This window comes from Seriola lalandi, unplaced genomic scaffold, assembly GCF_002814215.2.
Source record: "Seriola lalandi dorsalis isolate HSWRI2012SDOR001 ecotype SW California unplaced genomic scaffold, Sedor1 jcf7180002054981, whole genome shotgun sequence".
Classification (NCBI taxonomy): Eukaryota; Metazoa; Chordata; class Actinopteri; order Carangiformes; family Carangidae; genus Seriola; species Seriola lalandi.
Window position 1 is genome coordinate 235,289 of NW_019525661.1, and position 14,982 is coordinate 250,270.

General features: G+C 43.1%; 1 protein-coding gene across 1 annotated transcript in view; it reads right to left on the reverse strand.

Moving 5' to 3' along the window:
* Positions 1-394: 394 nt before the first annotated feature.
* The window catches only part of cntnap2b (contactin associated protein 2b), a 34,676-nt gene continuing 20,088 nt past the window's right edge, over positions 395-14,982 (reverse strand). The window contains exons 9-25 of the mRNA XM_023398198.2: positions 14,780-14,929; positions 13,548-13,710; positions 13,323-13,429; positions 13,113-13,232; positions 12,606-12,721; positions 12,391-12,475; positions 12,082-12,238; positions 11,030-11,157; positions 10,736-10,906; positions 9,999-10,217; positions 8,234-8,470; positions 7,851-8,084; positions 7,606-7,739; positions 7,136-7,229; positions 5,163-5,393; positions 4,979-5,053; positions 395-3,505 (exon numbers count right to left, since the gene is read on the reverse strand). Coding sequence (XP_023253966.1) covers positions 3,306-3,505; positions 4,979-5,053; positions 5,163-5,393; positions 7,136-7,229; positions 7,606-7,739; positions 7,851-8,084; positions 8,234-8,470; positions 9,999-10,217; positions 10,736-10,906; positions 11,030-11,157; positions 12,082-12,238; positions 12,391-12,475; positions 12,606-12,721; positions 13,113-13,232; positions 13,323-13,429; positions 13,548-13,710; positions 14,780-14,929 — 2,621 coding nt within the window. The 3' untranslated portion in view covers positions 395-3,305. The remainder of the gene's footprint in view (positions 3,506-4,978; positions 5,054-5,162; positions 5,394-7,135; positions 7,230-7,605; positions 7,740-7,850; positions 8,085-8,233; positions 8,471-9,998; positions 10,218-10,735; positions 10,907-11,029; positions 11,158-12,081; positions 12,239-12,390; positions 12,476-12,605; positions 12,722-13,112; positions 13,233-13,322; positions 13,430-13,547; positions 13,711-14,779; positions 14,930-14,982) is intronic.

A 14,982-nucleotide genomic window follows, 5' to 3' on the forward strand; every position in this document is an offset into this window, starting at 1 on the left:
AGGCAGAGCAGGAGCTGATGGGGATCGACGCAGTGGGACCAAGATGATCTCAGAAAATCTCATTCTTGTAAATAAGTAGCTCTTTTCTCAAGCTCACATGGCTCAAATCACCCAACACCTTGTCATGCACTGAAACCACAGGATGAGGACTCAATAGCGCGACTCTGACACAAGAAGTGAATGAAAAGAAACATGAAGAAGCTGGACATGAGGTGAAGTAGAGAAGAAGAGAACATAGAAGAAGCAGTGTAAGACTTCTGCTTAACATAGAAGTAGAGGAGAAAAAATATTAAATACGTTTCTGATAGATACAGAGAAAGTTAAACATCAGCTCCAGGTGAACATCATAAACAACCACAGTCATGTGTGGTCAAAAATCTAACAATAGCCAGTGTAAGATTTAAACTCATATTTTACTGTTCTTTCCAAGAGGAAGCATCATTTTTTTTTCAAGACAATGAGAAAAGCACAAAGAATGAGAAATCAGCTATAAAAACAAGAACAGTTTGGCAAAGTTTTATACATATAACATGAAGAAAAAACAACGTGATGCTACAGTGGCTTATCAAACAGAAGTGTGTGTGTCATTCAGTGTCAAACAGCATGCCATTACTCTGCAGTGCAGTCAAAAGAATACAAATGCAATACAATCAAATGTCAGGATGTACGCTGTAGTTTTATATGTGGGTAACAAACATTCTCTTCCAGAAACATCATCATCATAAAAATCAAATATGTAAGCTCAGGTTCTTAAAAGACAGATATGAGAAGGATCCTGAACTCAGAGTCCTGTCAGTCCACCTTAAGAGTTTGACAGGATTTTGTGTTGGAGGAAGCTGATCTCAGTCCTCAGTAAAGAAAACCTATGACAAACCTATCAAACACTGGTGAGCGTCTCTGTTAGCTGGAAATGGAGAGACTCTCTGTAGCCGGGAAGTTTTATTTCCTACCTTCCTGCCAACAGAGGCTGGTTATTCTGTGATTACTTTGTGCATTTTGGGAAGTTTCTTGTTTTGCTTGTTGCCGTCTTGTACAGAATTAGACACGATGATCAGTGTATTATCTCTCTGAATTTCATCATCCGTCATCAAATACATAAATACGCCCAGGATATTTAGCCTAGCATAGCACAGAGACTGGAAGCAGGGGGAAGCTGCTAGCCTAGCTCCCTCACAAGTTAAGAAATAATAGCAGCAGGGCTCAAGTTACCTTGAGATGTGTTTCTCTGTTAACCCTGTTAACTCGGACTTAGATTTAGACCTGTATAGATCTCAGCAAGTCTTTGGTCTCACCTGAGACCAGTGACTATAAGACCAGTGAACTATAAGAGCTGTGGGGTCTTGGCTTTTAATTAATTCTCTCATATTTTACTATTCTTACTGGTTTTTGTTTTTTTTATTTACATAATTTATCATCAACTGTCTTTCTGTCTAATTAAACAACACTTTGAGCTATATCTCTTGTATGAAAAATGCTCTTTAAATAATGTTTATCTTTACAATTATTATTATTATTATTATTATCACCATCTCCCCACAGAGACACACAGTTCTATCACATACACTGTTCTGATTGCAGGTACTAATTATTTTCCACAGCGTGTCTTCACTGCAGAACAACCAAGTTAACATGTTTTTATACTCATCTCCTAAAACTGTGCAAACATACTTTGTTTGAAATATACTGAAATTATGTAATTTATTTTGTTGCAAAGTTGTTTCCTGTTTCTGTCACAGACTCTCACTAAAACAACAAGAACAGCTGTGTCCCTTTTGGATTTGGTCTTGAATTGATCTCAGAGCTGCTTGGATGTGGACTCATCTCAGATTACAGGCCTGTTTCCAACAACTCCAAGCTGTTTTTCATACATTATGTTGTGTAGAAAAAAAGACATCATGGTTGTAAGTGCCATTAGTGTGAACGTCCTGTCCTCACTGTGGTTTCAGGTTTGAGCCCTGTCTCATCTCTTCTCTCTTAGATGGAGCCTCCTCACTAACAGACAAAGAGTAACTCAGACAGCTGTGGAGTTGTTGGAAGCTGCATTGGTTCACTTGAGATGTAGCTAGGCTAACAGTTTCCCCCCTGCTTTCAGTCTTAGTGCTATGCTAGGCTAAACTCATTCCCCATCTGTCCCTGCAGCGGACGCACCAAGTTAAACTTCATCTTGTCGAACTCTGGGTCAGACAGCAGAAGAATTTCAAGATTTTGCAATATGTTGAAACCTTGAGGTGTGTGGAATCACTTGTAGATGTTTTTGCATTATTGTAAACACTGACATTTCTAACAAAAGACAACCTCTGCCTCAGAAATCTGATGAAGACAAACCAGCGAGTGGAGCTCTAGTGGACTGACGGGACTCGGTTCATTCTGCAACAGTTGAACTCAGCCTGAAGTCATTTGGCAGCAAAAACAGTTAAAACAAAAGATTGAGTCATTAAGACACTGTCAGATATGTAGATGCAAAAATAAATACAAGTGTGACATTTCATTTTCTCCCTGGTTCTTAGTCCAAATGATGCAGACAACGTCATGGCTACATCTCCTTTACAGGCAGGCCAGTACACACACACACACACACACACACACACACACACACACACACACACACACACGCACACGTCTTCAGGCTGAAATTAAACTTTACTGACATGAATAGAAAATAAAGCAAATGATTAAACATGAGATTTAATATAAAAAAGCTGGAGTTATTGAGCGTTGCTACAGAGGTGGAAAATTATTGGGATTCATGGATTAATAATTATTACCATTAATGCATCATTGTCTAATCTGAAATACCAGCATGTCATACAGAGGCATAAAGTTATGAACTTATAGAAATAAATAAATAATGTAAAAACCTTTAAAAAAATATATGACTTAAATAATAAATATAAATAAATGAATAAATTGCACAAATTAAACTGAACTCAGATAAAAAATGTATACATATGTATGGTAAAAAAAAAAAAAGTAAAACCTGATGAACACACTCACTCATCATGGCACTGTCCTCTACACCACCTGAAGCCTGTCACCCTGTCCGTTGTAAATAAAGTTAAAACAAACCGCTCCACACCTCCACGTGGGCTCTGCCAGGCAGTGCTGCGCCCTGTGCTTTAAAACCCACGCTGCGATGCCATGGTGTCCGCTGTCCATAAAGTTTTTAAATAAACCGCTCGGCACATTCTCCAGATTCCCCCAGGGGAGAGGGGGGAGAGGGGGGGGGTGTCACCTCACTAATACGCCCTATGCTGAGAAAACTAACATACATCCTAACGTCAGCTGTCCGTGTCGCAGCGGCGGCCTCAGATGAACCACTCCTTCTTGCTCTCGTCGATGGTCTCGGTGAAGGCGGGGTCGTTGACGATGATCGCGGCGTCGGCGCAGTCTGCTGACTCCGCCCCCTTGGCCTCGTTAGTGTGGTAGGAGCCTTTATGACGGAACATGTGGCGGATCACGAACACCATGATGCAGAGGACAGTGAAGATCACCATGGAGATGATGCCTGGAAACACAACAGGTGAGCAGTTAAGAGTGGTCAGTACTGACGCAGCAGAGGCGACTTGTCCTGACTGTTAGTCCCTAAGAGACTGTAGGTCACATTCCATAACTCACGGAGCACTTCCTGTTTCCTCCCTCAGCTCATTTACACCAGTTTCTCTGTTCACACTCATTGAGATGGTTGAACAACAAGTCTTCATCTTGCCCTCTGGATCTGTTCCCCGCAAGACTAGGTCTAAACGTAATGTATGTCTTGACCTGTGGTCAAATCCTGATTTTATAACTGTGACATTGTCTGACAAAATCACCAAAGACATAAATGAAAGACTGAGCTGTGTTTTACTGTAACATGATCACTCAGAGAGAAAGTTAGAACAGGCACAATATCTTTCTTTGCTTAGAGTTGTTTTTTCAGGCTTTTGCCTTTATTACAGTCATAGTGAGAGAGAGAGAGACAAAGAGATCATAACATACTCCTTGACAGACTGGACAAGTGAGCAGGAACTCACTCTATGGTGTCCCCCAAGGTTCAATCTTGGGTCCCATTTTATTTTCCATTTATATGCTCCCTCTTGGCGACATCATCCGTAAATATAATGTCCAGTTTCACTGCTATGCCGATGACACACAACTTTATTTATCAATCAGACCTGGTGACTAGGTTCAACATAACAATCCTCCACGACTGTCATACCGGAATAAAAAACTGGATGTCAGAAAACTTGAGGTCATTGTACTTGGTCCGTCCGCAAAAAGAACTCAAATCATAGAAAACCTAGGTGAATTAACAAATGACATTAAGTCCTCAGCCAAAATTAAAAAAAAAACTTTAGAAAACTAGAATCAACTCCTCGTGGTTGTATCCCTCCTCCACTCAGACTAGTTTCAGGTTTACATCTCTGTTTATCCAGAGTCAGAGAAAATATGAACCATTTGTGTGAAATTTTGTTATAATTGCTGTGAGTAATGGCTAAAAAGTGTTTTGTGAGGTCCCACTGACCTTGACCTTTGATCTATAACCACCATCTATCTAGTCTAATCAGTTCATCCTTGAGTCCAAGTAAACATTTGTGCCAAAGTTGAAGAACGGACAGACGTGGACAACCTGAAAACAATATGCCTCCTGCTCTGGCATAAAAAGAAACTGACTGAACTCTGAAAGCAGCACAGCAGAGTGCACTCCGCAGCAGTGCTGACTCAGCATCCCGCCTCTCCACACAGAACAACAATTTGACCTTGTTCTGATGAATCTCTCTCTCCTGTAGCTTCAGACTTTAAAGTTGTCTGCAATTAAGCATTTTCCTTTGTTTCTTTGTCCAGCTGTATGCTGTTAGCTTTTTGATGGATGTTCAGTTCTCTTTCAAGGTTACCTCTGTGTCTGCTCCTCTCTGACTGTCAGACTGAAAGATCTGCCTCTGCTGATGGAAACAGTATTCTGTGTGGGGTGTCTGGTAGCTGGAAGTTAAACAAGTTTTACCTCCAATTATAGCAGAGTTGCGATCCACTCCATCACCACTGGCTTTGTCCTCATTGAAGGGGAAAACAGCTCCAGCTGTGGACAAAGTAAACATCTGTTATGTGTTTGAATTCTGATATAAACTCTGCATTCTGTTAGATTCTGATTTGACATGTCCTCATGTTCCTTGAAACTGTGTCTTTACCAAACTCCATGTGCCAGGGGTCACTGGCTGAGGCCATGGGGGAGATGGTCAGGGGTGAGGCTCCACAGTTGGACGGGACTAGAATGCCGTGGGTGGTGACGGGCGCTGCCAGACCCGAGCGCAATGCAGCTTTCAGTGGAGATACGCTGTTAAACTGAACTCTTGACAGACAGCCCACAAAGCCCGGAGTGTTGTAGCGCTCGATCAGGATGGGGTCGATCTGTCCGGTCTCTACAGGACAGAGCAGATCACACAGTGAGTGAGTGTTCTCAACACATCTGTTTATATCATAATTTATAAAACAAACTAGAATCACCTCCTGGTGGTTGTCTGCCTCCTCCACTCAGACTAGTTTCAGGTTACATCCTGTTTATCCAGAGTCATTAAAATATGAACCATCTGTGTGAAATTTTGTCATAATTGCTGTCTTGAGTCTGGAGTAATGGCTAAGAACTGTTTTGTGAGGTCACACCGACCTTTGACCTTTGACCACTAAAATCTAATCAGTTCTTCCTTGAATCCAAGTGCACGTTTGTGCCAAATTTGAAGAAGTTCCGTGAAGGCGTTACTAAGATATCGTGTCCACGAGAATGGGCCAGATGGACAACCTGAAAACAGTATGCTTCTGGCTCCGACTGTCGCCGGTGCTGATGAATAAAAATAAATCAATATCTTCAAATGATACTTTACATTATTAGAAAAAATTATTTTATTGTATGTAAAATAATTTAAAGTGTAGCAAAGCTACTGTAAAAGATGGAAGAGGTTCATCTCTCAGCCAGCAGAGGACGTCCAACCCACACCAATTGCAAACTGTGGTTCACATGAGATTAATTCAGATTCATATTTATCTGTCTGGGTCAGACCTCATACTGTCCTGATGTACCATGGAGAGATGGACAAGTGTATCATCTGTCAGACTTTATATGGTCAAATTCAGGGGATAATGAGTTGTACACAACTCTGTATGACACAAGTGTGTTTGTCAAACATTTAATTTAAAGCTTCATATTTTCTCTTCTCCTGTTTTTTATGTGAAGTGTTGATCCCTAAGAAGGTATATTTGTGGTTTTAAGAACCAAAAACAATCTCAATGTAGTTTTACATCTCCTCTCTCAGGCTTCTCTGTGGAGCTCCAGCAACAACAGGTCAGTGAGCCAATCAGAAGAGTGGCTCAGAGCCTCCTCTCTGTTTTCTGAGTGATCCAATAAAAATACAGCAGATTTCAGGTAAAACACTCAGGGAACCCAAATCCTGCAAGGGTGGATGGTGGGTCCAGGTGGGCGGGGCTTGGGACATGGCTGTGAGCAGTGACTGCTTTGTTGTGACATCACAAAGTTCCAGAAGTCCTGACGGCTGGTTTTAAGGCTCAGTGTCTGAATACAGGCTGTGTGCATTTCTCTGTGGACTGAGGCTTTGATACTTTCACAGTATTAATACAGAACCCTTCTACCTCCTGCATATTTAATGTGGATTCCAGGGATGGACAGATCGATAACATGGATAATACTCACTACATTTACATTTACATTTACTCATGTGGCAGAAGCTTTTATCCAAGTCAGCAACATCACACAAGTTTCAGTGCAGAAGGAGACCTTGGAGTAAGTAGTGCATCTATTTAATAAGTGAAGAAGATCAGTTAAAGAAGTACAGTGTACGTGGTAGTAAGACATGTTAGAGTGTTAGAGGTGTTAGCAGAACATTCAAACACATACACTCTCTGACAGGATTAAAATCACCACACACACACACACACACACACACACATGCACACACACGCACACAACCTGAACCCTAAAACCTGGTCTTAACCCTCAAACAGCCATTTCCACTTGTGAGGTTCAACATTCTGGTCCCCACAGAGCTGTCTGGATCCCACAAGAGTAGTAAAATAAACTCACACATACACACACACACACACACACACACACACACACAACACACACACACACACTTGTCTACACACTTACCAAAGACCTTTCCGAGAAAGATGCTTTTGATCAAGTTGAACTGGGTGTCGGAGGCCTCAGGCAGGGTGTACGTGGAGACCGGGTAGTGGTCGAGCTGGAGAACATGGATAGAGGAAGAGTGACAAGTTCAGCTGATAACTTGAATCTGTCATTAACACCTAGAATCTCAATGGTTTTACTTGTCCAGGTTTTGAACTGACTACATTCAAACAGGTGAGCTACACTGGACAGTTTTCACTGGGACTATATCTTCAGTCCATCAGCTAACGAGATACATGATGTTTATCAGTGAGAATTAGACGTGTTGTTGGAGTATTGTTGAACTTTGGACAGAGCCAGGCTATCTGTTTCACCCTTCTTCCAGTCTTTATGCTAAGCTAAGCTAACCACACCCAGTTTCCTACATATCTGCAGTGACAGTGTTTGGTGTAACATGGCCGGATACTGCAGCAGTGGCGGGAAGTACTAACCTGTAGTCGTATCTCTCTTAAGTTCCTTGTTATGTTGACAGAATGCGGCTGTCCGTTGGCTAAGTTACGGTGGTCGACGTCTATGGTGTAAGGTTCTGTCAGCCCCCCGAGACTGTAACGGATCTGGAGGGTGCCTGGAAACACACACGGACAGACACAGGATAACAATGCAACAGAAGTTCATAAAATATATCAATTATATAAATGATTAAGAAATAAATTAGATAGGATGTTGGTGAGCCCACCGTTATGCCTGAGCACCACAGCGAGGTAATCCTGAGTCCTGGAACTGACGTAGACCAGGATGCTGGGGGTGCTGGAGGTGCTGAAGCTGAACACCAGCTCCTCCTGAGTCAGGTTGGCCTCACTAGGAACACTGACACCTGATAGGCTCTTCACTTCCCGCAACACGAAAGGCCCCACCTCGAACGGGAAGTCGTAACGCACCAAGGTTCCTGTCTCAAAGTAGCCGCCAACATCTAACACACACACACACACACACACAGAAACAGCAGCAGAAGAAGAAAGGTGTTGATCACTCTTTGCTGCATCTAACCTAACGAACGATGACATCATCTAATTAACCTGCTGCGATCTAATCAGATCTCGTTCAGCGCTGAGGTCGTACCATCGGTGCAGAAGGCTCCGTCGTACGCGGTGAGGGAGCAGTCGCAGGAGTATCCGTTGTACTGCTCCACACACTTCCCTCCGTTCCTGCAGTGCATCCCGTAGCTGCTGCAGTGGCCCTGGCAACCCGGACTCACGCCTGGAGTCACCCTTGCCCTCTCCTCCAGGTCAAAGGTCACACCATTTATCATCAGAGCCCGCATGCAGCCCAGGAAACCCCTCTGACCACTCGAGGCACCTGGGAAATTGAAGCATAGCATTACGGTGAAGTCCAGAATATATTCATCAACAGGTGTTTCAGTCATATTCTTCTACCTCTGCTGTCAGCCTTCTGACACCGCCTCTTTCTCATCTGGACGATTTTAGCGCATAAAGGAGTTGTTGCTCCCGCTACATAGCTAACGCTAACATTAGCAGCTGTTTACTTACCAGTCTTTCCAAAAGCTTCAGCCATCTTTGTGTTTACAATACAATTGGTTGTAATACGTCCTCTGAGCAGCTACGTCTTCAGTACCGACGGGAGACTAAATTGACTCGGTATCAGAAAGTGACCAGACAGGAGGTAGCTGGTTAGCATGCTAACTTCAATAGAAGAAAAGACGTGAATGAAGTTTAATGCTGTACGCACAACATTTCTTCTAGACCAGGTTTGGGCGATATCCAAAACTTAATATATCGATACAGTAACAATATACGATAGTGATAATACTGTATTGTATGCCACTAAACAGCAGTTCAAAGGTTTATGTGTCAAATGCCAAATTATAATGTACAGTAAGCAGAGCAGTGATTTTTTAATATTATAAAGAATATTAATGTTAATATTAAAAATGTGTGATATTTGATGTTATTGACTCTAAAACCATTTGTTATAAATGCTCAGTTCTTTGAAATACGTGTCTCAGGAGTAACACACCTGGTAACTGCAGTAGCAGTCGCACTGGGCTGTCAGCCGGTTTATAAAAACACATGCTTTTTGCTTTCTGCTGCCATATGACTGTATATAACCACAGATGAATGGGATGAATGAGACTGTGGAATCTGAATCAAATTTAACTCTGTGGACGTCGTCATCATGGACTTACATACGGTTCAGCTGTACATTAAATACAATGTCAGCTACAGGGGCTTCGTAGACTTCAGTGCTTTTAATAGCTAGTAAATAATAAATGTCTATATGAGCTCATAGAATATTGAGCAGAATGATGATGGAGTTAGTGCTGTGTCCTATCACTGCATGAAACACAGCAGTGGGGAACTGGGCTACACTGATGAATTATGTCACACTGTATACATATCATCATTATGACCATATGTATACATTCAAATGTTGCTTGTGCTGTATACAGTGGCACAGACACTAATACAGTTGTCTGTCTGAGTTTGTTCATCTGTCTTCCTGTCAGGGCCTTGTCCAGAGTCTCCTCCTGATCCAGGTACTCCGGCATCCGCCTCCTCTGATCCTGATCAGATGGGTCTGTGTGGTTCCTTCGGTTTCTCAGTGGCCATGTTTGCTTTCCTCCATCATTTCACCTCCACCTTTCTGTGCACTGTGTGGTGCGTTCAGGAACTCCTCCTCAGGTCATAAAGTCAGGAAGTATCAGATGACCATGAGTTTTTTACTTTATGTTCAGATGGTCACCAGTCATTGATAAAGTGACATGTACTGTATGACATCACAGTACAGTACATCTAATGTGTGTGTGTGTGTGTGTGTGTGTTCGTGTGTGTATGTGTGTGTGTGTGTGTGTGTGTGTGTGTCTTACCAATGTATAGCTCACTGTAGAACTCCAGTTTTGTGTGTCCCTGTGGGGGGGTGGGTCTGACCTCTCTGTACTGTCCGTTAAGCTGTAGCACCGCCTCCTTGATGTTCTTCTCAGCCTCCACGCGATGCCACTGGTCATCGTTGAGAGGCGCCGGCGAGCGGACGCTGAGCTCCATCCGCTCACTGCCCACGTCAAAGGAGAAGACGACCACCGAGCCTCCTGGGATAAAAAAAATTGCACATCAGAAACATTTTAAGATCTCGCAATGATTTCTCCTTTTGAATTGAATTTTTTCAGTCAACGTGGCTTTTTCAGTTCAGGGCTCAAGGCATTTAAAACTTCTGCCTGGACATCTCAGTAACACATTTCTTACATTTCCTCATAACTCCCCTTTCATCAGTAAGAACCGTAGAATGTGATGTCACACACAGGTTTCTGAAGAGCGGTTTTGAAGCTCAGAGTGAGCTGCTCCACCATCGTCGTCTTGGCAACACCTGACTCCACTTGTGTGGAGCCGAGTAGTGATGTTACCCTTCATTTTTCATCCCTGGATGTTTGGTAAGAACTAATCTTTTTAAGAACCTGGCCAAATAAAGCCTTATTTTAAGTGAACTAACCTGGTTATATATCTAGTCAATTAACGCAGTTAACCTGGTTAAATAAAAATATGCTCCTGTTTGACTAGAACAAGAGGTTTAAATTAATGAGTTATGTACAGTGAACACACACAGACACACCTCTGAGTTCAATGCGGAGGAAGTCAGTGGTTCCCAGGTTCTCCAGAAACACTCCATGAGTGGAGGAGGTCTTAAAGTAGAAGGAGATGTCGGTGCTGGTTTCACCTCTGAAGGAGGGGAAGTGGAGGGAGGAGGCGGGGCTGGAGAAGGAGGCTGCGTTCCAGTAGTTCCCTTCAGACAACAGCAGCAGAACATACATACTCATGATGATGAAATATCTCATCTCATAGTCTCTGGAAAGATTATTGTGTGTGTGTGTGTGTGTGTGTGTGTTTGTGTGTGGTTGACACTCACGGTCCCCCTGGCATTTGAGTGGTCCTACGGTCAGCTTGGCCTCAGATCCAGCTCTGCCTGTATCACCAACCACCACCTGACTGACTGGCAAATGGTCTTTATACACCAACAGGCCTGCATCTTCCCTCCTGCACAGACACACACACACACACACACACACACACACACACGCACACACTCTTTTGTTTTCTTATACAGTACACAGTATGTCCAAATAAACTCTATTCATAATTATAACCACTCATTGGAAGTAAACACAGCTAACCTGTCTGTTAAATTGTCTATTGCATTATTAAAGTCTGCACATAAACAACAGTTGTGAGTAAATAAATCTACAACACAATCATTTCTTGATTATATGATCATTTCATATCTTGCAGAGAGCGCTAATTGTTTTTCTTCATTGAACAAATTAATTAAAACATTTGACCTGTTGCTAATATTCTATAATATTCTCCTTTATAACTATTTTACTTCCCTGACAAAACTCTAGAGTAAAAACGTCCCATTTTTCATGAGTTGAAATAATAAAAAATAATAATAAGATGTTAAGGTGTTTTTCTCTTGTGACACAGACAGTATTTTTTTTTTTTACAAACTGATTGATGAAGGGAGTGTCTTCATCCAATCATGGCTAATTTTGATAGTGAAGTGAGGCTTGTGCACATGCGGCTGAAGTGGAACAATGGGAACACACAGCTTTATAATTCTGATGAAAAGAATGTGCACGTGTATTTCTGGTTTTGTTCGTTCACATAGATTTAGTCATGAATCTACACAGAGTTGTGTCTAACCTCTGGACTGGATTTTGTGCTGCCATAGCATTAAATAGGAAAACATATAGACTTATACATATACAGTGGAAACAAGCAACACACAGTAGTAAGGAATAAAACAGAATCCTGCTTTTCATGTCGTGTAGTCAATATTACTCCTCATGCAGTAACAGTGCTAAAGAGCTCATCGCTGCTGCAGTGAAGTCAGGTTCAGCAGTTGAGTATGAACATATAAACTCTGCCACATTAACCAGCTGAGCTGCTGCGTCCACTCACCAGGTCCTCTGGTCAGCGTCGCAGTTGCAGTAGTATTTGGGGTCAGTGCAGTTGTGTTCGATGCCACAGGAACACTTCTGTATCCCCGGTCCTGAACCCCCCCAGTAGGAATGCCTCTCATTGGCTCGTCCTACCCACCAGGTGAACGGGACGCCATCTGGGATCAAACCAAAGACCTGGAGTCAGTTTCCTTCATCAGAATGAGTCCTATCCTGCTCACTGACTCTGAACCCAGCACAGCTGTATCACACCGGAGCCAAATGTGGGTTTGTTAGTGACTGCAGAGGAAACTGAGACAGTTCACGTTACCTGGAGTGTTGAGCAGACGAGACATGCGGCAGGCGTAGGCTACGTACTGTTCACAGTACTCTGCGTTGCCAGTGACGGACAGCACCTGGACACATGGATGAGACACAGAGCTCGGATTAGCCCAAAATGTCTATTTTCGACGTTTGTGTTAATATGTCAAATATGCAAAATATGCAGCAGGTGAAGCAGGTCAGAGAGCGCCGCTCATTGTGTACCTGTTCATCGGTCACGTTGTAAGTGATCTGCAGCGCCGCCTTCCCCTCCTGGTCTGCTCTGGTGACTGAGGTCTGAGGAGACAGGTTGTTCTTCAGTGTGGTCCACACCTTCTCTTCTAAAACACCAGAAAACAAACCATCAGTCAGCTTCTTCAGCAACTCATCCTCATCATCATCTCTTCTCTCTGCTGTCATCTGCAAGGTGCTGCAAGACCTTAAAGACCCGCAAGTTCTATTCTATTCTATTCTATCCAATATATTCTATTCTATTCTATCCAATATATTCTATTCTATTCTATTCTATCCGATGTGTTCTATTCAACTCTGTTCTACAGTGGTGTGTGGAGTATGTACACTATAAGTGTCGACAGTAGAGCTCATGTTTGTGCCACAATCTGGAGCGAGCACCCATTCTTCTGGGAAACAGACTTTGTTAGTGTCTTACCCAGGGACAGGTGAGAGAATTAAAGAGGTGAGCCCTTCAGCCCTCTCACAGTGACACCTCACCTGTCATGTCACAGGTGACTCTGAAGGGGGCAATAGATCCACTGCCGTCTGGGTCGATCCAGTAGCTCCCAGAGCTCTTCCCCTGGTGCTTATACTCCTCACAGGACTGCTGGTACATTGCTGCAGAGGACACACCACGCACAACTCAGTAGATGCACAACAGTGTGTGTACTTAAGTGTGCGTGTGTGTGTGTGTGTGTGTAAACTTACAGGTATGGCAGGTAGCTCCGGTGTATCCAGTGCCATTACAGTTGCAGCTGAATGTGTCCCAGGTCTGAGAGCAGCGACCGCCGTGCTCACAGTGGTTGGGAATACACCTGAGAAGACACACATGAGCAGTGGACAGAAACATCAGCATACACAGGGAGAACACAACAGGGACCAGTTCCTAACCCCCAGAACTAGAACTCTTATAATCTGGACTGAGTCATATACCTGTCTATGATGGCGCACATGTCCAGGCTGACATTTTCAAAGGTCCCAATGAGACCCTGCTCTACAGCCCTGAGGTCAGCTAGATGGTCGTCTATGTGGATCATCTGCATGCAGCCCTGGAAGGGGCGCTGAGCTGATCGGGTGTTAGTGTGCATGAAGTAACCTGGAGACAAGCAGAGGAAGTTAAAGGTCATTATTACAACCACTGGAGAAATAGTTTGTCAGGAGTTTAGTAATACTGAGGTCATGAGGTCAAGCAGCTGCCCTAGGAACAATGTTGACACCAGACACCAAACACAACAAAAAGGATGTAACTTTTCCACATTAAATGTCTAAAAACATATAGACCTATGTTCTATATGTTATAATAGGGCGGTATCGTTTCTGAGTTTTTATGGAGTGTGTGCGGTGAATAAAACAACATACACTCTTCTGTCAGACTCTCTTATCCAAAGTGACTCACCAGTGAGCAACATCACTAAAGCTTCAGTGCAGTGGGAGAGCTTGGTGTAAGTAGTAAATACTACATCTATTTAGTAAGTGAAGGAGATCAGGTGAAGAAGTGCAGGTAGAGTTACAATAAGAGCTCGTTGTTAGAGGTGTTAGGAGAGGAGGTCTCTCTGAAGAGAGGAGTCTTCAACAGATTCTTGAAGAGAGAGAGACGCTCCTGCTCTGATAGTGTTCAGTAGCTTGTTCCACCATCAGGGAACCACAGACCAGAACAGTCTGGACTGAGACTGTCTTCTGTGCAGGGATGGTGATGACAGACCACATTCATTGGTGGAACACAGAGAAGGAGCATCAGGCTGAATGACTGAGTTCAAGTGGATGGAGCAGAGCCAGAAGTCTCTCTGAAGGCAGCATCAGTGACTGAAATGATTCAGGCCCTATGTATGAGTCAGGTATCATCCAGCCTGCGCTCTGAGGGTTCATAGATGACATCACAATAACAATGTGCCACACATCCAAGCAAGATGGGTATGGGAAACCGTGGACGTCATAGCCACCTGGGAGAGGATGTCCTTCAAGGCCAGGAATTTACTGTAAAATACACCTCAACATGTGTATGACATAAGAGTGTGAAACACTTAAAACAACTTTGACTTGACTAAAAGAAACTAAGGTGATTGTTTAATGTGACTCACTAGCTGAAAACACAAATACCCTGCACTGCCAAAACTTGAATAATACAAAGTAACATTGGATGATTAGTTATCTTTTTGAGTAGTCACCTCCGAAGTAGTAGGTTCCTCCAGTCTGGATGTGGAGGGGCATGACTGTTCTGACTGTAGATGCTTCATCTCCATCTACTGTCAGCATTGCATAGAACTCCAGTGCATTCAGATGGACACTGTGCCACTGGCCGTCATTCAGACCCGAGCCTGAGAGGAAAAACGCATTTCAGTCTATGAACTATGGAACTATGAACAGGATA